This window comes from Tachypleus tridentatus, chromosome 13 (genome assembly GCF_004210375.1).
Source record: "Tachypleus tridentatus isolate NWPU-2018 chromosome 13, ASM421037v1, whole genome shotgun sequence".
In the NCBI taxonomy this organism is placed as follows: Eukaryota; Metazoa; Arthropoda; class Merostomata; order Xiphosura; family Limulidae; genus Tachypleus; species Tachypleus tridentatus.
The window spans coordinates 72,658,764-72,684,851 of NC_134837.1; the positions used below are offsets into that span (position 1 = coordinate 72,658,764).

The following is a 26,088-nucleotide window of genomic DNA, read 5'->3' on the forward strand; positions in this document are numbered from 1 at the left end:
CGAAGGAAAGAAAGGAGTCTTAGTAATAACATCTTATTTGTTCAATTATGATCAACATATCACATGAAATAAAAAAAACTAGTCGATCCTTTATAAGAGGAGTACAGCCATGTGCTGTAAAAATGGTAGGTTCCATTGGATACAGTTGAAATGGTTTGAAACACAAATCATTGTGTTAGGTTGAACAGAAATAAACGTTGATTTTGAACTGCGAAGACAGAAAAGTATCAACCAGTGTTGTAAAACCTGCTTTAAACAAAGTAAGCATTATTTGCTTCAACACACTTTTGCCAACATGTAACGATGCTGCTTACGCCATTGCGATAGAAATCAGAGTTCCTATGGTCGAAATTCCTTTACAATTTTTTTGCAGCTGGCTGGTTTTGAAAGCGTTTATTCGTTCAATAAGTTGTCAAAGTACTCGTAAAAATAAAAATCTGTTGGGAAAATATCTGGATAATAAGGTGGATGAGGAAAACCTCGATTCCGAATTCATTCCGTTTTGAGGGTCATCCTAAACAGGTCTCATAACTCCGATTTTGTTGATCTTGAGTCAGCTTATACAGAACCCACTTATCCACCTTTTTTGTCTTTCCAATAACACTCAGGCAGTTAGCAGCAGTTAATTTGTTTGTGCCTCGCTTTTCTGCATTCTCACGTTTTGTTCTGCGAGTGTCTGTCTCAACTGCTTTTCTCAATGTGTTTTCGTCTAAGGATAGCTTCCTTCTACGACCTTCGTGGTCTTCAAGACTGTCATATCAATGAATAAACTTTTGGAACAAACGGCTGAACTGTACGTTCAATAACACATATATGGCCAAATGCCTGATTAATATTCCGTCTAGCTTCAGTAACTTTTCGTCTAAGTTTGAAGTCGCAGAGAAAAATCAGACGAAATTAATTTTGTCCATGTTGCCTTGCGGTTGCGAAACTTACTCTGTGTAGAGTAGAAACAGCAGACAATAAAGACACTTTGTAAGCGACAAACATTTGATTAAACCAACCAATCAACGATAAGTTACTCAATATTCAGCTTCTAAATATCATCGTGAGATTCCAACATTTATTTCTGGACAACCTAATATTTCAAACAGAAGAATTTACATAAATAGGTACAAAATTTATTAGGTGTTGTGTGAAATCGCTTTGATTACGATTTGTTTAGTGTCAGTATTAAACATGACTTGGGTGACACTTTTTGGGTTATAAACTGACATCAAACTCACTCTTCTAGTATAAAACTAGTTACGCAGATCGTTTTAAAAAATCATAGATTTAGAAATGGAGTTCTTATTTAAGTGAATAAATCTGTAAAGAAACCAATTATTAAATCTATTCCGCATATAAACTGTAAACTTATATTAAAAAAGCATTGATTAAAATCAAACCACTTTCGACATATGACGTACAGTAAGTTAAAATTGTACTACGTAAAGGAAAGTGTCACGTAATTTATGAACAGATATGACTAAATCACACGAGCCGATGTTTTAAATAAAACGAGATACGGATAAGTTTTCAACGAACGGGTTAGAGCCGCTTTTATTAAACATTAATATCTGAAGACAAGTTTAAGTTCTGCCACTAGAGGTGCAACCATTATTTGTTAAGGAGAAAGGTAAGAAAACACAGGAGCCAGGTAACTGGTTAAGAAATCATATTTTAGATGCTACAATAAATGCTTGTTTTTCTAAAGATGGCGAATAAATATACTCTTCAAAACAAGAAACGCAAAAGAAATATTTTTGTTATTTTAAAGAGAAATATATGTAATAACTTTACAAGCTCAGAGTATGTGATGTTACACGTGTTAGGGCACTCATTGTCAGACCAAAATGACAATAAAAATTGTGCACTTTGAAAACGGAGGAAAACATCGGATTTTTCGCCAAAACGCATGCGTGTCCAATAAATTTGTTTGAGAGATCTGCATGTTCTGCAAGTGCAACATATGCAAAATCCCTATAAAAGTGACGGGTGCTCGGTTTCCATAGCTCAGTGTTAAGCCACCGACACGCAATACAGTTACGCCAAGACTGACTGAAGCACAACGCAACAACGCCATTGGTCGATTGGAAGCAGGCGAATCTCGATCAGATATTGCCAGAGCTGTGAATGTCCACGCAAGCACCATCACAAGGCTATGGAATTGTCACCAACAACATGGATCAACTCGTGACCGTTCACGATCTGGCAGACCTCGTGTGACCACGCCCGCATGAGATCGCAACATCCAGTTACGTCACCTTCGGAATAGGATTACCACTGTGACGTCTACTGCCTCAACCATACCATGGCTGCGTAGGATTTTCGATCAGACCGTATGCAACCGTCTACGAGATTCTTAGGCCCCATGTACAACCCATCATGGTGAACGTCAACGACGTTTCTCAACATGACAACGCCCGTCCTCACACAGCACGACTCACCACTGTCTTCTTGAGACACCACAACATCAACGTTTTCCATGGCCCTCCAGATCACCAGATTTAAACCCCATCGAACATCTTTGGAACGAGTTTAACCGACGTCTGCGACGGCGACAACCTCAATCGCAGACTCTACCTCAGCTTACAGCAGCTTTGCAATCTGAGTGGACAGCCATTCCACAGAATGTGATTCGTCATCTCATCGCTTCCATGGGCAGGAGATGTCAAGCAGTTATTGATGCTCACGGGGGGCATACTCGTTATTGACGTTGCGTGACGTTAAACTTCACCTAGTGAGCGTGGACTTCGCCTTTGCAGACTTTGGATGTTCAGCAGAGAATGTGCAAAGTTTCACACATGTCATACAGAACTACCTGGAATAAAGTTATTAAAAATTTGTCTTATATTTTTCGTTTTGCGTTTCTTTTTTGAAGAATATATTTACTTACTCGGCGATCGATGAAAGCATGAAAATCCTTGATCGTAATCAACTCTAGAAGTCTGGATCTCCCATCACTAACACTGGGTTTGTTCCTTCGAATTTCTTTGAACACACATTACAAGACCGTTGATTGTAATCACTTACATAAAAAACTAGTGAAAGAGTAATTTAGTTTTCTTATAAAATCTATTTTTGTTTGTCGAAACGTATGGAAAATTCCAGATGTTTGGCTCATATTTTAAAAGGTAAAATACGTTACTTATTTGTAAACAAATTAACATCACAGTCGATATCTGTTAGTATTTATTAATGACCAAAATGAATGAACGAACTCAATTAACCTTCTGCCTTAACACGAGTCTCGAATGAAACTTAAGTCAAATATATCAAATAAAAGACATCCCATTCTTACTTCAATTTAATCTACGCTTTGTGTATTCACGATTTTTAAGTTACATTGGAGACGTCCCGTAACGATCACTAAATATGAAGTTTATTTTTACAGGTGGTGCAACTGTCCATCGCTGCACTCTTGATTACTAAGTTATTACCATCAATTTTATGTTGTGTGTGTATGTGTAATTTAAGGGTTAGTACAAATGAAGAAACATCAAGCACTTATTGAGAGTATGCGCAGTAGATACAAGCTTCACAAATTAAGCAGGTATACAAGATGGTTATTTTTCATATTTTTTTAAAACAACAATTTGATACAAAACACTGACAGAACTGGAATTATTATCTTTTTTTTTACTTTTTTGTGTATACATATATATACCTTTTTGAAATAAAACTGTGTTCAGTTGGGTTCTGTTGCTCAGCGTTACGTCTGAACAACAGATCATTATATAAAAAACAGGGTTTCAGTACCTATTGTGAGCACAACACATCTAACACGTTTCGTAGCTTTATGTTTAAATAAACATTAAGTTAGATAGTTTATAATTTTATGATACAAGTTGTTTAAAACACCGGTACTTCACATATAAATTGTTAAATTGAAATATATTACTACATGAATGCTCAGAATCGCTACACGATGGGGTAATAGCAATTACTTGAGTAACATGGGCAACGGTCTTTTCTATTGGAGAGGGTCTTGGGCATATTAGAGACAATAGCAAAAAAATGATACAATTACGGAACTTGATTTTGTAATACATATTGATATTTGAAATATCTATCGTACCAAACGTTTTATACATACATACCTGATTACTATTAAAAGGACTGCATTTGATATATTAACAAGTTTTATTAATTAATACGAGCATCTTTATTTATCACTAACCCGATACACTATCTAATGTAAGCATTCTTCTTTAAACACGATATATCGAAATAAAATATTCAAGTTCTGTAAAACACCATGTTTTACTGCTACCAAATGAATTAATCTGAACTATATCCATAAATATTTCCATATTTATTGTATCTTTCTTCCTCTACTTCATGAACAGGCTAGAGGGGAGAAAAATATTCATGTTGTTAAACACTTGAAGTTTGACTTTTACGAAGAATGAAAACAAAAAATTAGCATGTAAAAATTGCTTAACTAAAATCAAATATACGTTTGTCCGTTAAATAATTCACTTTCCAGTTTGGTTAAATTTTATTTTATTTTTGGTTGTGCTGTTTACTTTTCTTAAGCTCTTATATTGGGTGTTCGGAAAGTCACTGTGCACTTGTATATTTACACAACGCAAGGATTATTTAAACAGTAACTAATGATACCTTATTCAATATTACAATGTTGTATGATAAATTATTTGCTTTTAAAAATATTAGAAGCTTTCTGTAAATAGTGTTCAGTTGTAATAAATTTACGAACCCACGCTAGAAACGTGTCACAAGGTTACAATCAAAATGACGTTCGTTTCCTCTGGATAATTGAATTTTACGCACATAACTACTTACAGTATTCTACATAAATTTTTCAAACTTACATAAATACAGCTGCTCGTTTAGGTTAAATGAAGAACACTCAATTTTCAACAAAAGTTCTCATTGGAGGGGCTCATATCGACATCACAATTTCTTCGTCTTAAACCAAATCATTTCCAACTTACGATGTGACACATCCATTTACAACCATAGGAACACCATGCAATATGACAGATTTAGCTGAGATCTACTTTTAAGAACACTTTATCTAAACGTGCACTGACTAAAACGTGACAATAAACCGTAGAATAACATGTCAACTTAAGAAATCTTAAGAAAACAAAACTACGTTGTAAAATCTCTAAACACAACTTTATCACAACAAATAATTATTAAAACAACTGATTATTTCGATGAATTTGTTACTTATTTTACGATTCGCACAAAGACATACAAGAGCTATTTACGACAGTCTTCTATAAATAGAAAGTGCACAGCCAACAGCACACTACGCCAACTCATGGCAACACGTAACGGTTTCTCCATTATTCAAGAGAACCTATATCTTTACCATAGTAGATGAACCTAACAAAAAGGTATAAAAACAACAAATACAATCAATTCTTTTATTCAAACGCAAATTAAACGATATTTTGGTATTGTAAGTTTTTTTTTATCATTTAGTGCATGATTAAACAGAACAGATTACACGATAACTAGACTTCAGTACTAGTTGTGACTGTTAGATCAGAAACAAGACCGAGCTAGAAATCAGAAAGAATCTCAGAGTCACAAAAACCACATTCACACTGAAGCTGACAAATCAGAAAATGGACACTCCGTTCTCTTTGTTGAATGCAAAAGCTTAGAAAAGGTCAATCAAGGAACGCGAGAAATTGACCACTCAAATAAACTGGCACAGTAACCAAGCTCTACAACACCACGCCTTGAAGTTTTCACACGAGCTCTTGCGATATTCAGATGCTTCAAATCAGATCTTGAAAAGATAAAATCTGTCCCAGAACAAGGTATATATATGTAGTATTTTTTACGAGTATTAATTGTAAGAACCATCGACAAATGGAGTGTACAAGGGTAACAATTAAAAAGGTATATACATAACGTTCAATTTAAAATACATAATGCTAATTGTAGAAGAACATAATGTTACATTATTGCTAGCAGTAGTTCCCTCACTTCACGTGGTTATTCATATGAAGATTAAAAATATTTTAAAAAATTACACCCGTCAGAAGTATTTATAACACTTAATTTTAACGTAATTTGCCAGTAATTTGATTAGATTTCCTTTACTTTCTTTACTTTTAAAGTGTCGTATTAAGCGCATGGTTACGCTTTTAAAGTAAAAATTAATGTGTTGCGTGTTTCTATTAGTTTTAATTACCTTAAAATGTTTCGATTTTCTGCATTTTTTTCTTCTAATAGTTATCAACCCGAAATTAGCTCGATTTTTTGGGATCAGATTTATTAGCAAAGAAATTATTGACTTCTTCAAAAATGTCAGCAATCAAATTATTGAATACAGGCAAGAACAGAAAGAGGTAAGATCGATATTTAAACATCTTTATTGTTTTTTTTTTGTGTATACAGAGGATTGAGTACATTATATTCAAACGATTTGTACAAAACAACTCAATCTCATGGCATCAACAAATTACATGTATTCTAGGTGGATTGGAATGTGTAAAAAATACGTTTTGAAAATAATTCATGTTTTGTGTATAATGTGATGTCACTGAATATTGAACAATTTTGGGGTAAAATATTCACATGTGAAAATCATAAAAATGTTAAGAGGGGATATTTTGAATTTCCAACGTGGGAATAAGTTTTGTATTTTAAAGAGATTATTAAAATAAAATTAGGGGCATGTGTATCAACTTGAAGTTAATACAAGTACATAAAGACCTATAATAAATCATATCCCAGCAGTGTTACCTTCTGTAATGGCTTATCGTGGCCTGGTGATTATGGTAATTACAATCTGCAGGTCAAGAAGTCTAATATCTCTTCTAGAAACATACTTGTCGTCCTAGGTATGGGAATGTTATGATGTGATGGTCCATCTCATCCTTCATTGGTAAAATAATAACCAAACAATTTGTGGAGGGCAGAAATGACCAGCTGTCTTCCATCTAGTCTTTCACTGTAAAATTAGGAATGACTAGCACAGATAATGCTTTTTTAGCTCTGCACAAAAATTCAGAAAAACAACAACAAAGCTTTCTGTAATTGGCAAAAACCCACGAACACTAAGGTCAATGAAAAATCTGTCAATGTTTCCCAAACAATAATACATAACACAATAAAGAATGGTCTTCTGGGAAATTGTAGTTCTAGTACATACAATAACTCTGGAAATCAAGCAGGGTGAGGTGCTTTTAATATGACAACTTATGATGGAGTATTTTACAATGGAAACTGCAGGGCTACTAGTCAGGTAGATCGTGAATGGACATTGACTGCATGAACTTGAACGCATTTTGAGGACCCAAAACTGTTAGTATAACACACTCAAACAGGAGTTGTACATTATTATTATTATTGTTATTATTATTATTTGTCAACCTCCCAGTTTCTTGCTTACAGAACATAAGAGGTTAATTATATTAGAAGAATGCTTTTTTAAATCTTGTCTAAAGTAAAACTGAATAGTTTGACTATACAGACAATCAGATGTTGGTAATCTTCCAATAAAGAGCATGTCCAAGAAATTTTCCTCTTTACAAACATGTTTATTTTTGCTTTTACTAAACGTGTATGATTTTAATTTTTCATTTAATTAAAGTTACAATACATACTAATGCTTATTGTAACTTTAAACTTCACACATTTTGGGAGGATTTGAAATTACAGTATCCGTGATAGTTGTAACTATACACATATTGTATTTTCTCCTTCATATAGAACTCATCTTAGACGTGTTTTTTTTTTCCTTTCTGAAGAAACGAAATGGTTTTCTTCAGCTTATGCTAGATGCTCAGGAGTCAACCCAGGAAGTTCAAGATGACCCTGATGAAGTCACAAATTTAATGGACAGTGAACATGGCCATGAAGATGAGAATAATGAATTTATGTTAAAACCATCCAAACGGAAAAGTAAAGTTATTTATTACTTTTATAGCAGTTTGAACAACTACTCTAAAATAGTGCTATATTGTTGGCATTAAGTACAGTGATCTACATTGAAGGGGCTAGAGGGGCTGAGCTCATGGCCCATTGATAATTTTATTCTATGTAAAATTACATGGGATGTAGAGCCCACAAAAATTATTAGCCCCAAGATCCACACAACCTGAAATCTACCTTTGATTAAGTATGTCTACATTGGTATCCTTTATTGGGTCAACGAGATTTGATATTTTATAGTATACAAAGTGCGTACAACCTGTAGTGTTTCATTACAATAACAATGAATAAATAAATAATTTTCTGGGTTGTAGTTGCAATTCTAAAAATTCCCTGTAGCTATATGGAAAAAAATCGTATTGCTACAAACTTTTGCTATATAGTTACTCATATAGAAACAACATTGTTTCAAAGTGTGAATTAATTTTCTCATCCTGTTATGTACAAGTAAAATTGAACATAAGTAGAATAATTAGATACTGTATAAAATGTTAGAATATTTCATGGGAGTTTTGGGAAAGTTGTGGATATTGCAATTTTAATTAAGAATCTCTTTGTGTGTGTGTGTGTGTGTTGTGCTTTCTATCTTCTGAACAGTTAACAGTAGAAAGTATCAAAATGATTCTGTTCGAAAGATCCCTTAGTGGCACAGCGGTATGTCTGCGGAGTGAGAACGTGAGAGTCTGGGTTTTGATACCTATGGTGAGCAGAGAACAGATAGCTCACTGTGTATCTTTGTGCTTAATTGGAAAAACAACATGGCAATTACAGGAAAATTGATAATTATTGATAATTTATAAAATTTGATATTGGAATCAACATCGAATGATCAATCTTCATATATGTTGAACGGTTAAATTGAAAAGTATGTTTAATAACAAAAATTTTTCTTTTATGAGGGAATTTAACGAAAGGAAAAATAAGACATTCTCCGTCGACTGATTGAAAGAAATGTTAGTACGTTTATTGACGTTTTAGTCATCAGTTTGTTTTGTATAGCCAGCTAGCCGCAACTGACATTCCATGTCTTGTTCACTTGACACTGTCTATATCAAGTGCAATCGGAGAAAGTCCTGAAGATATTCAGCCTGGTGAAGTTGAAGAGCAAATACAAGAAACATCTTCACAAAAGTATTCAAATGAGAATGAAAGCAAGGATTATATTCTATCTGGGAGGAACGTGGCTTCGTATTTGTCTCCAAAAAATTCAGAAATAGTTCATTTGTCCTTTGGAGAATTACGTCAAAGAGAAAATAGTGGTTGATATCAAGAAAGTAAAGTATTTTGGGGTTCTTTATGTCAGCACTCCTGATGCGTCCCACACTGATCAGATGTGTAAAGTGATCTGATACGTGCGTGTTGAATGTGACAAAGTTGTTGGAAATGAATTATTCTTGGGCTTTTTCCATATTCCCGGAAAGATTGCTGCTGAGCTCACAGAGGATATTCTGAGACTCTGAGAGAGATGGGCTGGATATAAACCTGTGTCGTGGTCAAGGATAGAACAATACTGCAACTATTGCTGGGATTCATGGTCGTGTTCAATCAAAATTAGATTAACTCCAAGGCTTTGTGTGTGCCTCGTGCAAGTGATTCTCTGAAAGTTTGACTTTTTTGGGACCTTAGAGAGTCTATTCCTTCTTGGACACAAGTAAATAAGCTCATTTGTTCCTGAATGTGCTTTTTGTGTTACCTTTCGTTTTGGTGTGAAGTTCTGGAAAAAAAATAATTTCACACAAAATTGTTTGAAAACATTTGGAACCAGTTGTCAACAGTGCAGTGGGAAGCTTCAAGCTCTTAGTGATTTTGAAGGTCAGCGCAATGAAACTATGAAGAGTCATTTATTATGCAACTACAAATTGTGAGGAAATGGACATTTCTATGAAGAGAAGAGGGAGAGTAAAGCTCCGAAAAAGGAAACCAGGAGAGACAGCAAAGGATGCTGGTCTCACATTGACAGGAAGTAAAAAGAGCTATGTTTGAATATCTTGATCTCTTTTATCGAAAACTGGAGAATTGTTTAAAGACGATGGATCATATTCGGTCACTCTTAGTTATTATTCATCCAAACACTAGTTGTAACAACAGAAGAAGAACTTTGGAGTGTATGCCAGATTTGACTCATATTGTCATTGACTTTTCTGGTAAAGATATCAGTGTGAATGCTGGACGACTTCGGAGACATTTGGGAACTGCCAGAATTAATGTTCAAGAGTCATAGAAATGGAAAGCATTGCACTTTCTAGAGTATTGTGAAATGGGATTTTCGTTAATCTCTGTCAAGCTTGCCACTGTGTTTGATATTCCTTTTGGCTGTATGTGTGTCTGTTGATTCATGTGAAAGAAGTTTTCCAAATTGAAATTGATAAAAAATATATATTTCACTCGACCATGAATCAGACAAGATTGAGACCCGGCATGGCCAGCTGGGAAGGCGTTTGACTCGTAATATGAGGGTCGCGGGTTCGAATTTCCATCACACCAAACATGCTCGCCCTTTCAGTTGTGAGAGCGTTATAATGTTAGAGTTAATCCCACTATTATTTCGTAAAAGAGTAGCCCAAGAGTTGGCGGTAGGTGGTGATGACTACCTTCATTTCCTCTAGCATTACACTGATAAATTAGGGACGGCTAGCGAAGACAGCCCTCGTGTAGCTTTGCGCGAAATTCATAAACAAACATACAAACAAAATATCAATAATTTAAGACGAGGATTATTCTTTCATTTGTTATTTATAACCACAGCAAAAATATTATATTCTGAGTAATACCCAAAACAATATTAGTTCATGTTGATAAATAACATTAACTTATGACACTTTCCCTATTACTTAATTATGTCAGTTATTACACCTGTAAATTTATAACTTTAACATGTTTATTTTAATGTATTATTTATTCAATTGTTATACACAGAAAGTTTGCTGTAGAACATCTTTAAGTCTTGTTCCAATCATATGAATACGTCCCCCGTTTGTACAGCAGCAAGTCTACGAATTTACAACGCATAAATTAAAGATTCGATTCCCGTCGATCGACTCAACAGATAGCCCAATTGTGGCTTTGTTTTAAGAAAATAATATTTATTATTCTGTACATTTTAAATTTTACTAGGAAAATGAACAAATTCTTTCCGTTCAAGATTAATAAACAAAATCAATAAACCACACATTTAAATTACAATAAATTTGACATTTTCAATTAAATTGTTTTACGAGGATGAAATTGGTCTTAGAAAAGGAGTTGTGAAGAATATGGATTATGTACATTAACATCCGATGTTTTGTTGCTTAAACCATTTTTGAATAAATTATGCATTATACTTTTTGTTTCCTATCATTGTTATACGTTTTAAACAACTTATTGTTCCTTCAGATAAATGATTTAGATAAATCTGATAATACTGCCACAGTAGTAAATTCTTTTTGAAACATATTTTCTATAAATATTCATATAGATCTTTAAGGGTATATTGTATAAATATAAAAAAATGGGACTGCTTCAGTGGGCAATTAAACAAAAACTTGATTACAACTATTATATCACAACCAGATGAAAGAATTTTGCACACGTACAGGAATATATTTACAGTATGGAACAAAGAGGTAAAGGTATCTTTATACCCTAAAGTATTGGTTTAGAATGGAGTTCTTTTGTTCTCTTAAAAATGGTTTCCTTTATTTTGTATCTGTTGATATTTGGTTCTTCCATTATAAATTTCCTGTACTAAACACAGTTTAATGCTAGTCTCTGAGTGTAGTAACAGGTAACAAGTTTAAATATCCTGCACTAGTAGTGTAGAATATTATGTTTACGGAATGAAATTTGGCATTAATATTATTTATGCCTGTTCTATCTTCATTCCAAAACTGAATGTTGAGCTTTGCCTGCGTGCGCATGTAACAAAGATTTGATATTATCAAATCTTGGTTATGTTGTCTGCTTTAAATTTCTAGAGATCGTTTTATTTTATTTTTTTATCTATAACTGTGTGAATTAAAATTAGTTTATATTCAAGAAACTATATGTGTAAAAACGGCTTCTATAGGTTGAGAATTTTTTTTATGTAGAGGAGCGATGTTTCTATGGGCAACACGCTTACGTAACCCTACCTAAAATTTACCAATCGTTTCCTATTTTTTCAACGTCATCTTCCTACAGATGTTTCCTCTAAGCACTCTAGAGGCTTGAGTGAATGAGATAGCTCTTTGACACCCAGAACCCTGTGCTAGGGGAACTATTACGTATTTTTATATTAAGTACTACATTTGCCAATGACATCAACGTTTTAACTTTACGTGTTGGCCTTGCCGTTGGAACTCCGCTGTAGTCTACATTCCATTTCTGCTCGGAATTTGAACTCTTATCTATGCTGAGCGACTTCGGATTGTTACTCCGGGTCATCAAGTTTGTGTGGTCGCCATATTCCAAGTCAGTACTTGACCCTGTAGGTCTTTTTTTTCTTTCTGAAAGAGTCGGCTTCCTTCACTAACCTGAGAATTCCGGGTTCACCTCCTTGTACGCAACACCCGCCAGTATGACGAACCATCAACTCGACAGCTAACTCCGCAGGGTTCCCTACGCTGTTTGCTGCTGAGGAAAGTCTGCCATCTGTCACGCCCCCGGATGCGATCAATACCTTAGCGGTAGGCATCCTAACTCCATCTCCTGGACCACGCCTCCGTTCCTTCAGCTTAAAGAACCCCAGTCAACACAAAGTAAGTTATAGAAAATACTTACCCCACTTACCTTAGTTTCCTTTACATCTATTACAGTAGAATTCCTTTGTCGTAGTAGCCTCTTGACTTTTTGTCTATGCTGATTTCTTGTTGAGCACATTTGGGGAACACGATACACAACTTCACATGTGTAGTCAAAGTCACTATTTTTACGGTCCATGAGCTATTTGTCCTAGCACCTACACATATGAAGTACACAAACACACTCGCTAACTAGGTTTGCGCCTCCAGCGTTGGCTGATCCGCCGTGGTTCCCTCCTCCGTCGTTCACTTGAAGTCAGCATGTGATGCTTGCCTCAACATAGTGAATTTTAAAATCTCAAATCTATGAATTTGCCATTCGTTTCCATGATTTTCGACTCTTCCGGGGCCCATCTCTTGTTAAATTCTACTTCCGATAATCGATGTTTATCGATTTTAAGCCTAATTCTTGTGTTAGCTATAACTCTTTTCATTACCACCGAAACGCTTTCCTTTCATACACTGCCTTACACCTTGCGGACCATATCTAGTATTTAAATTCACTGAACAAAAAGAAAAAGGAAAATTTTTGATTGGTTTTTACTGTTAGTGGGGTATTAAAGAGGACTGTAGCGTAACTTATCAGGCCCATGTGGAAAATATCAGATATTTTCCTCCATTGTACTTTAACGTATGCATAGTCATAGAAAGCATGCTTTGTTGTTTTCTATAAACTGGAATTAAGGACATTTATTTGTTTTTAAAACTTTTTGCTTGTTTAATCTTTCTGTTGTACTAACTATGTCATGTGCTATTTTGTAATTGAGGTCTCTTCTTTTGGTTTCAATTTTCCTGTTACTTGTTGCGGACCATGCTGTCTTCCAGTTTATATGCAGATATTGCTGTACTATTTTGGCTGTATTTTATCTGTTAACTTTTCATATATCTTTTCTGTTGACATTTTATGTAGTTCAATTTTTGGGATTTTTATTGTCATCTTTTTTGTTTCTGCAATCATCATTTTCAGGTTGGCTGGTGGAGTTTCTGCTCGTAGTGCTTGAGGTCTGGTCTTATTTACGTAAAATCTGGCATTGAAACCAACTGTGTAGTTATGGAAAAGAGCACAGTTGTGTTCAGATCCCATAATTTTACACGTGTTCTGAATCGTAACTGCTGTCAGGTAGTTGTTCAACTTGGGTAAACCTAGGCCTCCTTCGTTGGTTGGGAGATTGACTATTTCACGAGAGAGGCGTCCTCTTTTTGAATTTTATATAAAACTGTATATTATCCTATTTATTTTCTTGATTTCCGTCTCTGGGGGCGGAAGTGTTCTGCCTAAATATATGATGTTTGGGTATATGACTTGTATTATGACCTGTGTATTAGCTTGATAAGACAGCTCGTTTTATTTCCAGTTTTCTACTTTTTCTTCTATTTCTGCAATTTTGAGTCTCCAGTTATGGGCTATTGGGTCGTATGGACCCAGCCATATTCCTAAAATTCTTATGGGGCTTTCTGTCCAGCTAATATTAGATGGGGAGTCATTTCTGATTCTCCATCTACTCAGCCAGAACCCTTTGGATTTTTTTTATTTATTTTTGCTCCACTCGCACTACAATACGTTTCTAATGACAGCATGCTTTTATCTATTGCTTTTTCTGTAGTTAAAGTCAGGGTTACGTCATCAGCGTGTGCAAGGCACTTTTGCTGAGTGCCGTAATTGCCTGGAATGTGAATTCCTATTATTTCTGGGTCTGCGTTAACACTACTGAGAAAAGTTTCGATTATTAAAACATATAAAGTTGGAGAAAGGGGACAACCTTGTCTTAATCCTGTATCAATTTCTAACTTGTCTGTCAAGTGTCCGTTTATATTTATTCCAGCAGTCACCTTTTTATATATTAGTTTTATCCAGCTAATTAATTTCTACGGAAAGTTATATTTCTTTGAAACATATAACAGAAATTTATGGTCTATATTATCAAAAGTTTCTCCTGATCTAGTGAGATCTTACAAATAGGAGTGCCTTTGCTATTAGATATTTGTATTATATCCCGGATCATATTGACATTAAAAAGTACATCTCTTCCGGGTACTGCAGAAGTTTGAGCTGATTTTATTAGTTGATTCAATACACTTACAATTCTGTTATTTATACATTTACTAAATAATTTATAGTGTGTAAGAGGTCTGTAATGTTTTATAAGATCCGAAGAGTCCTTCTTGCACTGCAGACTGATTACACCTTCCGTAAAGTATGAAGGTAACTTACTTCTTTCTAGGCTATTGTTAATCATTTCTGCGAAAGGTTTTCCTATTATACACCAGAAACGTTCATAGAATTCCACTGGGAGTCCATCCGGTCCTGGAGCTTTTTTCCTGCTGAACCGTTTCATAACAGTAGTGGTCTCTGCTAATTGAAACGACTCACTAAGATTGTTTCCTTCTGATGAAAGAGAGGGGAGAAATTATGTAACTTCTGCTCACTTCCTTTCATCAGTTTATTTAGGTTTGTACAAGTCTTTGTAAAATGCTACTGTTATCCCTTCTATTTTTTTCTGGTTGGTGGTAGTATGTCCTTCTGGGTTTTTTAATACTGTTATGTTGGATTTATTCAGTCTGTTTTTGAACTGTCTATAATATTCACTATTAAAAGTTTCTTCACTGTTTAAATCCCTTATATTTAGTCTTATTTTAAGTCCTTCCATTCTTTCGCGATATAAGTTGTCTTATTCGTGTCTTAAGATTTCTATTGACTCTAGAAAATTTGAGTCACCGTATGAAAATCTTGATAGGCTGGTCAGCTAGCTGTCTTTCCATTTTATGAATTTTTTTCTATTGCCTTTTGCTATCGTTTTACCGAGATGTTGGAACCTAGATGCTATTCTGTTTTTTACATCTTCTCACCAATCAGCATCGTGTTCTGTGATGTCACAAAGCTTTAACAGCAAAGTGCTAACTTCCTCTATGACGTGATTTTTCTCTAACAGAGATACGTTAAGCTTCCAACATTCCTTGCCTCTTTGTTGTGTTTCACCGATATTAAATTCTAAAGTTACACAACTATGGTCGCTGACATAGTTGTTTGGGGAACCTACTGGTCTAACTGTTATTCTGTTTGTCTTTAGGAATAGGGCTTCAGACACATAGAATCTATCTAATCTACATTCCACTCCATTACGACTGCAGAAGGTTAAACCTAGGTTATCATTTTCCAGGTGTCTCCAGGCAGAAGTCTTTCAATTGCAAATTATCTATAATATCTTTTAAAGATTTAGAACCGGGATCTATTTTATCTATTAGACGATCTAACACACAGTTAAAATCCCCCATTAGAATAATTTCATTTGTGGCATATAGGTATTGTTTCAGGTTCTTATAAAAACTGCTCTAATAGTATGATCTGCTGGGGCATATACATTGATTAATCTTATTTTCTGGCTATTATGTTCTATATCTATATATATATATATTAATCTACCATAATAATCGTATCTTACAGCTTTAACTTTACCTGGGTAATTTTTACTTATTATAATGCCTGCGCCTGCTTCATCAGGTTTTCCCAATGACCAGTACGATAGGACATTATGATTCTCATTAAGTTGCCTGATCGGATGAACGTTATTGAGATGACATTCTTGTACCACCAGAATGTCAGCCCCATCTCCTTCATCATATCAGTTACCATCTGTTGTTTTAAGGTTTTAGGAAACCTTGAGTATTTATAGTTATTATTTTAAGTTGCATTGAAATTAAATAAATATATTTTATAATAAGCCCCAGAGTGAGAAATAGATAAAAAGGAAAGAAGAAGGAAATTAGAGCGAACTACAATTTAAAATTAAACAATGAAGCTCCTACGGCTACATAAGGAATTACCTACTTTCATTTCTTCTGTACTTTTTTGTATTCTTTTCGGACGATGTTGCTGATCGTGACCTTTTTGGTCTGGTTTCTTCTTCTTCCATACCTTCCTCGCTGTCCGAAGATGACTCCGACAGCAGAAGCTCTTTAACAAGAAGCTCTATTCCCGATCTACTTTGTTTGTACTTATCTACTGACTGTTTTGGCTGTTGTTTTTCTTTTTTCTTCTTCTTTAGAATCACCCATTCTTTTCCTGAATTAACTTCTGATGTTGTTTTCACTTTCACATCCTTTTCCCCATCGGTAGATACTTGTTTTTCATGTTTTTCCATGTCTGTTATTTCCGATTTCTTCACCTCTTCCGTTGTTTCTTGTTTCTCTTCCTTTTTGGTTGTTTCTTGTTTTTCTACTACGTTTTCATCTACTTTCTCAACTACTTTTTCTGTTTCTTCTTCTACCTCCATGTTGTTCCCTTCGTTTTCTAGAACTTTCTCAACCATATATTTCACGACTTCTTCAACTACTTTTTCTACTTTATCTTTCTCCTCACCCGATTTAAGGGCTGCAGCGAAAGATTTATTTTTACACTTTGTGGAGGTATTCTTCTCCACATTTTTACACCCTTTTTTATTATCCCTGGATGAGTGACCGACTCCGTCACACTTAGGGCACACAATCGCTGTACACTTGGCCGCTAAGTGGCCTTCTTCTTTACTTCTATCTAGAGGAGCGAACTACGTTTGGACCTTCTTCGATCATTCTCAGGTTTACAAAGAAAGAAAGAGGTAACGGACCGAAAGCAAACCACATGTTTGAAGTCGGTTGTGTAATTGAGTGTAAGAATGTAGAGGGCGTGCTTAGGTGTTTGATTATATTTATTGGTATATGATTTAAGGTGTTCCTTTGTATTGGTTTATTTTGGGCTTGAGTTGTTGTATAAGTAAGGCTTCTTTAATTTTGCGTTTCTTTATATTTGTTTCTTTATTTAGTATTTGGGTATTTTCTATGGTTATGTTGTGTTTATTTGATTTGCAGTGTTCGAAAACGTATGAAAGTGACTTTTTGTGTTCTTTAAATCTGGGTTCCATTTTTCTACTTCTTTCTCCAATATAGAAGTGGTGGCAGTTATCACATTGTATTTTATAAATAATGTTGGCGTGTGTTTGCCAGTGTAGTTTTTACATAGTATAGACCTTAGTGTTGTGCCTGGTTTTTGAATAAATTTGGTATTAACTGGAATGTCATATTTTGTTACTAGTTATTGCCAAATGTTGGTTATTTTTCTGCTGATATCGGGAATATATGGTTCACAGCAGTGCATGGTTTCGTGATTTTTAATGTGTTGGATCTCAATCCATACCAGCCGTTGTTACACATATATTTTCTCTTCAAGTGGGTTTTCTCGTCGTGACGGAATATTCATGAAACGTTTATATTCAACGTAAACCTAAAAACGTTCAATTTTGGGTACAACAGACACTAGGTACAGTTTGACCTATGGCCTTGTATGAACTTAATATTTAGTTGCGTACCTTAATCTATTCCATATAATAAACATTATCAATTGTTTCAAAATGTTCGAGTTTCACGAAAATAAACGTCAAACATGTTTTGTTAGTTTTTCTCTTGTTTTTTTATTTCTTTTAGTGAAAGATAACCAGAAAAACTACATTGAACACAAATATCAAGTTTTCTTAACATGCAGACATACATGTATATTGTGATAGCAGTAGAGATAGTACTCCTGGTAGTCTTTGCATGTTGAGAAATTAACTGTATTCTTTTATTTGTTTGTTCAGGTGATTGAACTTAAGCCTGATTTAATATATTTACCATATTGACCCGATTATAAGGTGATGATTTTTGATTAATAATTAGACTAAACTTCATAGTTGCCTTATAATCGAGCCCGATCCTAATCCCTTCCCTCTGTCGCATAGTGAAGGATGCTATTAGCTTTTGGCCAAATTGTTCACGTATATTCTAGTAAATGTAAATCTATGTCAATTCACAATAATAAAAATCGTGTAAAAAGTGTACAAATATTGTGTACTTGTATACAAAGTATACAATAATCATTTAAATTATTAATTTTTATATAACTTGCTGCAGCTAATCTTGAGAATTCCTGAAACTCCTGGACCTAGGGAAGGTCCGAAATTGAAGACTTTTCCAAATTATGAAACTAGATTCTTGTACTGAATATCTGATATTTAATTTTTTTAATATAAACTTTAGATTACTGTTTAGAATAGTTTTCATTGATTATATTATCTGGGAGGAAGGTCAAGAGCCTACATGTACAATGTCAAATCGTTTTGTTAAAAACTGTAGAAATGTTCAACAATCAAATAAACGTATGTACAAAATTAATATTGAAAATTACAATATTTCTTCTCAGCTTACATTGTTCATAAGAAGCCAGATTACCAGGATATAGACGGCCTCAGATTGGTTGCCATGTTCTCCCCCGATATATTTCGAGTAGTTCTGCAGTATGAACCTAGAAAAGATGACCTTTTCATCGTTACGTATCCCAAGTGTGGCACCATCTGAATGCAGAACGTCGTTCTTCTAATCCTCAACAAAGGGATCCCTTTCTCGGATTTTCTCGAATTTCAAAAAGCGATTCCTTTCTTTGAACTAATGGGTTCTGATTCTGCAAAAGACATGAAACGTCCAGGAGCCATAAAGACCCACCTACCTTTTCGTCTTCAACCTGATTTTCCAGAGGCTAAGTACATTTACGTTGTTCGAAAAATAATTCAACGTTGATCAATTAAAACTGATTAAGTGGTATATATATTTAGAGATAAGATGTCTTTGTAGATATAAACGTCTAAACGTGTGAAAATAATAGCCTTTATGTAACAGGAAGCAATACGAGTTATGACAGAAAACAGTAGCACATATGCTAGCTTAAAAATTGGTATCCTGGAATTTTGTTTCTCACAGAAATGAACAATTCTAATGCTACAAATGTGCTTGAAAAGTCCGGATTTTGAGCTGTAAATAGTTAAACTTAGTGTTCTGTAAGATTTTTCTTGTTATAACTTTTGTTGTTGCAATAGGAAGAACTACACACCTTCAGTATATTTATTTTATCATTACACAAATCTTAACGCTTTTGTAGAGTACAACACTTGTATTATTAAAATAGAAATGTTATAAGTAGGTATAAATGATCTAGGATACACTAATCTGATGAAATGTTGCCTGTGCTTTATGTTGTTTTGTTATACATTAAAAGAAGTTTATGGTTATTGATTTTATTGTTTGAGATCAGTACATTCTGATAATTAGAAAATAAATCAATTTGTATATTTTACTTTGGGATGATCGTTTGTTTTGAATTTCGCGCAAAGCTACACGAGAGCTATCTGCGCTAGCCGTCCCTATTTTTGGAGTGTAAGACTAGAGGGTTTGCAGCTAGTCATCACCACCCATCGACAACTCTTAGGCTACTCTTTTACCAACGAATAGTAGGATTGACCGTCACATTATTACGTCACCACAGCTGAAAGAACTAGCATGTTTAGTGTAACGACGATTCGAACCCGCGACCCTCAGATTACGAGTCGAGCGCTTTAACCACCTGGCCATGTCGGGCCTTTATTTTAATGATGTTTATTAATATTTCGTGCAATAATTTAATCTCGAGCTCAGTGATTAGCTTAGTTGAAAGTTTGTTTCTAACCACCAAATGTATTTTTCCTTATCACTTTTACATTATATCTATGATGAGCTGAATTCACAGATTTTGTCTAAACATATAGTTGCCATTAATTACACAAGGTAACACAAATTTTCTTCGTGGATAGTATGTGTTACTTCTTAATTGTTTATGTTGTAAAAATATAAAAAATGGCCACTATTCCCTTCAAACTTTGCTTTTGTGACCTGAATAATGAAATTTAAATATTAACCTATTTTTAGTGTAAAAACGGGCAAATTTGCACATTTTCATTTACATAAGATCTGAATAAAATAACATATGAATCAAGATTTACATGTACTTTACTAAAGTTATACAAAAATGAAAAAAATGTATAGAAGTGAGTCGTTCTTCGAGATTTGTGACCGTAATATAAATCACTTTCACGTATGAGCCCCTAAATATAGTCTCCAATCATGTTTTCGTTATATGCTCCTTGGTAGCGGCGTTCAAAGGCCAGTATATCCTGATGGAAACACTCGCCTTGCTCCTATGAGTATGCTCTCATGTTCTTGAATTTATCAAGATTACCGTCAAAGATATGGACTTCCATGGACTTCCTGCAGCCCATTTCGCTATAGTTCTTGACTAGAACCTCAACCAGTTCCACAAAATATTCGGCCTTGTGATTGCTCAGCTTCTTGGGGAATTCTGTGAACTCCAGGATCTTCTTTATTTGTGGTCTAACAAAGACACCAGTTTTAATCTTTGCCTCAAACAACTTAAAGAAGAAGTATCGAAGGTACTTGAAAGCTGCATACTACTTATCAAGAGCTGTGACAAATTGTTTCATAAGACCCAATTTTATGTGCAATGGTGGGAACAACACCATCTGGAGTATACTAGTGGCTCACACTTGATATTGTGCCTCCCCACAGAGAACTCGGTCTGTTGTAGCCAGTGTTCCTGTAGTAATGCGCTGCGGTGTCTCTGCTGTCCCAACGGCAAATATAACAGGGAAACTTGGTAAAGTTTCCTTGGAGATCCATCAGGAATGCCACCATATTGAAGACTCCGATAACCTCCCAGCCATACTCATCATACTTCAATGACTATAGTAAGGTCTTGACGCTGTTGTTTTCCTTTTCGAGGTGCACCGAATTTTAAAAGATCTGAAATTTCTATAATATAAAATCTTACTGTTTAAGCAAGCAAAAATTATTCATCTTACCTTCTAAAGTTTTTTACAGTGCTCGCATGTAAAATGAGGTGTCAGGGTTTGTCTTGATCCCCGAAAGGCAGCCGAAATATGCCTTGTTGGCTTCACACATTTTAGCAGATGCTGTCACAGAGTACTTTTTCGCTCTTGTCTTGATAAATTGGCCACATACATAGCAGAATGCATCTGGAGAATGCTTGCAGCTTCTTGATGCCATTTCTGATAAAATCAAATAGGTCTATGTGTTCACTTAGGCAGCTAGAACTAAGTAGTGATTAGTGAGCCCTTATATATATATATATATATAAGGGTTTTTGAAAATTATCGTAAGTTCTACAACATTATACAACGTTCTTGAAAATTCTTGTAAGTTCGAGAAAATTCTCTGTCAGCTACTCAGCACTGGAATGTTCTGAAAAATGGGTAAATTTGAAAATTTCATAACCCAGGTCATGAAAGCAAAGTTTGGAGAGAAAAATAGGTCTTTTCCATTTACTTTAGACATAAGCAATTGGGAAATCACATTTTCTGCCCAGGTATAAGGCAAAGTAAAAAAATTGTTGCAGTGTTATTTGTGGATAAAATATCAAGCTATATAATGGAAAACAAAAAGCACAGGTTTTCAATTCAATATGTTAGGAAAATCACAGATTTGAGGTCTATGATTGTTTGTTTGAATTTTGCGCAAAGCTATACAAGGGCTATCTGCGCTTGTCGTCCCTAATTTTGCAGTGTAAGGATAGAGGGAAGGCAGCTATTCATCACCATCCACCGCCAACTCTTGGGCTACTGTTTTGCCAACGAATAGTGGGATTGACCGTAAGATTATAACATCAGAAGGTTTAAATACTCGACTCGTAATCCGAGAATCGCGGGTTTGAATCCCCGTTACACCATACATGCTCGCTCTTTGAGCCATGGGGGTATTATAATATGACGGTCAACCCCACTATTCGTAAGTAAAAGAGTTGGGAGTGGGTGGCGATGACTAGCTTTCCTCCCTCTTGTCTTACACTGCAAAATTAGAGACGGCTAGCGCAAATATCCCTCGCGTAGCTTTGCACGAAATTCAAAACAAACCAAACCCTTGCATAAATACTTAAACCGCTAAAAATTACTAATGCGACGTCTTTCGGACGTATGACAAATTTAATATAATTTTTAAAATATTACAGATCGAATCAGTATCTGTAAGTAACTATTATTTTATCGTGTTCTCTCCATGGGCGGTTTATTTTGAATTATTTGGTAAAAATAATTGCAAGTGCAGTCCAGGTTGTTATATCAAATTGATTTATTTCGAAATTAATCTGCTACAAGCTATTTTCACTTTTTGGCCTAACTTCAAATGCAAACTTTTCAACAAAACCTTTAAAACTAATGGTACGTAATACCTACTTGACATATAAACTTGCAGAATTTCCTCTGTAACTGATCGACAACAAATATGCTGTTTGAATAATTCACTAAGAAAGAGAGGCACTGATTCTCATTGTCTAACTTGATGTTAAATCTAAATATACTTTTTCTTTTTTAATACGTTGTATACTTCACCAATATTTATAGCGTACTCTTATTTCTACATAGGACATGGAACTTCTACGTCATGACGTAATGACTAAATCTCTCTAAAAAGACAAACATCTAAATAAAGACACTGACAATTTTGCTTATAACACTATTTAAAAACCATAATATAGAGTGATTTAACTTGAAAAACTAAGAGATCTTTATTCCGTATTGTTTCATATACAGGGTGTTCGGAAAGTCACTGTGCAATTTTGTAATCATATGTTATTATAATTCTAATTTTGATCCCAACATGGTTTTAACAACTGAAGAACGTGTTTGGCTCGTCGAACACGTATTCCGAGAAGGTGGTAGATACACAAATGTGGTGCGACAGCGATTTGCTGAAAAATTCCCAGATACACCTGTTCCACATCGCAATGCAGTTCGTAACCTTGTGATAAGTTTCGGCAAACAGGGTCAGTGGATGATGCCAAACGCTATGGAAGGCCAGCAAAGCTATCGGAGGAGAAACTGTTGGATATTTCTGACAGTGTGATGCAGAGTCCATCAAAATTATTACGAAAGTTAGCTCAGCAGCATGACATTGGTCTTGGAACTGCTCATAAGGCCGTCAGAAAGACATTAAAGCTCTTCCCATACAAAATAATGGCTGTACAAGAACTGGAAGCAAATGACAATGAAAAACAAATACGCTATTGCAGATGGTTTAACCGATTTATCGAAGAGAATACAGCTAATGTGTTGGATGTGACCTTTTTCACCGACAAAGCATGGTTTCATCTCTCGGGTTACGTTAATTTACAAAATTCAAGATTGTGTTCATCCGATAATCCTCACAGTTTGCACGAAACACCCCTACATGATTTTAAGGTCGGTGTGTGGATTGCGTATTACAGATGTCGAATTGTTGGCCCTATTTTCTTTATGAACACAATCAACAGCAGGCGCTATTGTTCGGAGATTCTTCATACCTTTATCGGTAAGATGACAAGTGATGAAATCAATTACTCATGGTTTCAGCAGGATGGTGCTACTACACACAAATCTCACAGATCTATGTGGCTATTAAAGGAATATTTAGGAGACCGCATTATTTCCAAATACGTGTGGCCCCCACGCTCACCAGATCTTAATCCACCAGACTTTTATCTATGGGGAGCAGCAAAATCTACAGTGCATCGAGATCGTTGGATGACTTAAAAGCAGCGATAACAGCATTCATTCAGTCTATTTCAAGCCAGCAACTGATAGCGGTGCTTAGAAAGAAAAAAAAAAGAAGGGTCCAAGCCTGTTTTGATGCCAACGGGGGTCACTTTCAACATTGTTTATAATTGTCATTCATACTTACCTCCTGTATTCTATATTGAAACATACCTGTTAATAAATATATAAGTGCACAGTGACTTTCCGAACACCCTGTATAATGAATATCGGGCTATTTGATGTATGAACCGAGAAGAATGAAACCTCTGGTCTTAGAGATGTAAAGCTGAAGACGTGTTGCTGTCTCACCGGAGGGCATTATAAATATTATAACACATAATGCCTGATATAAAACTGTTGCTGTAAATTGTCGCCTTAAAACATTAGACCACCATTAATAACACAAATATCGACACACACTTCAACACATTATATTATGTCAGAAACTGTAAATATATTTAGCAGCTTACATATAGTACTAGTTTAATGAAAATTATGAATACTTAGATAGAACCTTGCATAAAATACTTTATGTGTATATGGTCTATAAAATATAAATGCAGGTGTAGCCTAACGTTGGAATTCCTCTGTTATGTCATTTAACAATTAGATCTAGATTACAGATCAAACAGCGAGTAGAACTGGTAAACGTTAACATACAAGTTGATTCTCTTTACATTTAGAAAGATATAAACTATCAGGACACATGAAGTACTATTAAGCAATAAAGGTGATTATATAGAATTTATATGCGTCTATTTCAACAGTTTTTGTACCAGCTGTTTACCTTCAACATTGACCAGTCTGCCTCTCTTCAGGAAGTGCTTGAATCTGTAATCAAAATTGTATTTTATGTGAAGACTCAAGCACTCAACACTCGCCTATTCAAAGAACTATGCAAAGAAGTCCTTCTTTTCTACACAGCAGTACGTTGGTTGTCGAAAGGAAACGTTATTAATCGTGTCTTTGAAATAAAAGATGAAGTAAAGCTATTCCTGGAGACTCAAGAAAGGAAAGATCTTGTAGCTCATTTCGAAGATGAAGCATGGAATAAAAGGGTTGCGTACCTAGCCGACATTTTTGACCAGCTGAACAAGCTCAATTTGAAGCTTCAAGGAAGAGAAACACATGTTCTCCTTTTTCATGATAGTCTTTGGGCCTTTGTTTCCAAACTGCAGAACTGGCGTCGGAAAACCAATCTAGGAAACATCGCTATGTTTGAAAAACTTTGTGGAGTGACAGATGAGTCTCAGATCCAACTGGATCAGTTCCTCAAGGATGAGATTACCGAACATCTTTAGTCTCTATTAAAGGAAGTCGAGCGTTACTTCCCTGAGCTATCACAGGAACAGGAGGCCCTGGTAAGGAACCCATTTTGTACTGAACCTGATGTATCTAGCATCCCAGATGATATCCAAGATAAATTTCTGGATCTGAGGAACGACTCTTGCGCTCGTGATCTCTTCAAGGTGAAATCCGTGACTCAGTTTTGGTGCGTTATGTATCAATCATACTCCAAAGTCAGCATGATAGCTTTACGTGTCCTTGTTCCATTTGCTTCTACCTACTTGTGTGAGGCAAGATTTTCCACTCTTGTCAATATAAAAACAAAGAATAGGAACAGATTGGATGTTGGAGATGACATGAAACTGGCTCTAACAAACGCTCGGCCACGAATTTCAAAGCTTGCTGATGAAATGCAACATCAGGCATCTCACTAGCTGGGTTGGATAGCTGTTCAAACCTATGTTAATATTATTTTAAGAAATATATGTTCTTTTTGTGAATTCAGGTTGGACCAATGTGAGTTAATTTACTAATAAATAATTACAGAATTTTAAAATATTTTTTTAGATGTTTCTTTCCCTCTCCTTCACAGAAAATAAAAGAAAAATTAAGCTACTGATAGTAAGCCCTAAGTAGGGAGTCACATGGGTTTCAAACTTTTAGGTAAGGGGTCGCGAGTGCCAAAAGGTTGGGAACCCCTGATATAGTGGGACTGACCG

At 35.1% G+C, this 26,088-nt stretch overlaps 1 protein-coding gene across 1 annotated transcript in view; it reads left to right on the plus strand.

The window, feature by feature from the left end:
* The first annotated feature begins 1,400 nt into the window (after positions 1-1,400).
* The window catches only part of LOC143236188 (thromboxane-A synthase-like), a 140,591-nt gene continuing 115,903 nt past the window's right edge, over positions 1,401-26,088 (plus strand). The window contains exons 1-3 of the mRNA XM_076474474.1: positions 1,401-1,410; positions 6,202-6,317; positions 7,722-7,875. Of these exons, the coding sequence (XP_076330589.1) occupies positions 1,401-1,410; positions 6,202-6,317; positions 7,722-7,875 (280 nt within the window). The remainder of the gene's footprint in view (positions 1,411-6,201; positions 6,318-7,721; positions 7,876-26,088) is intronic.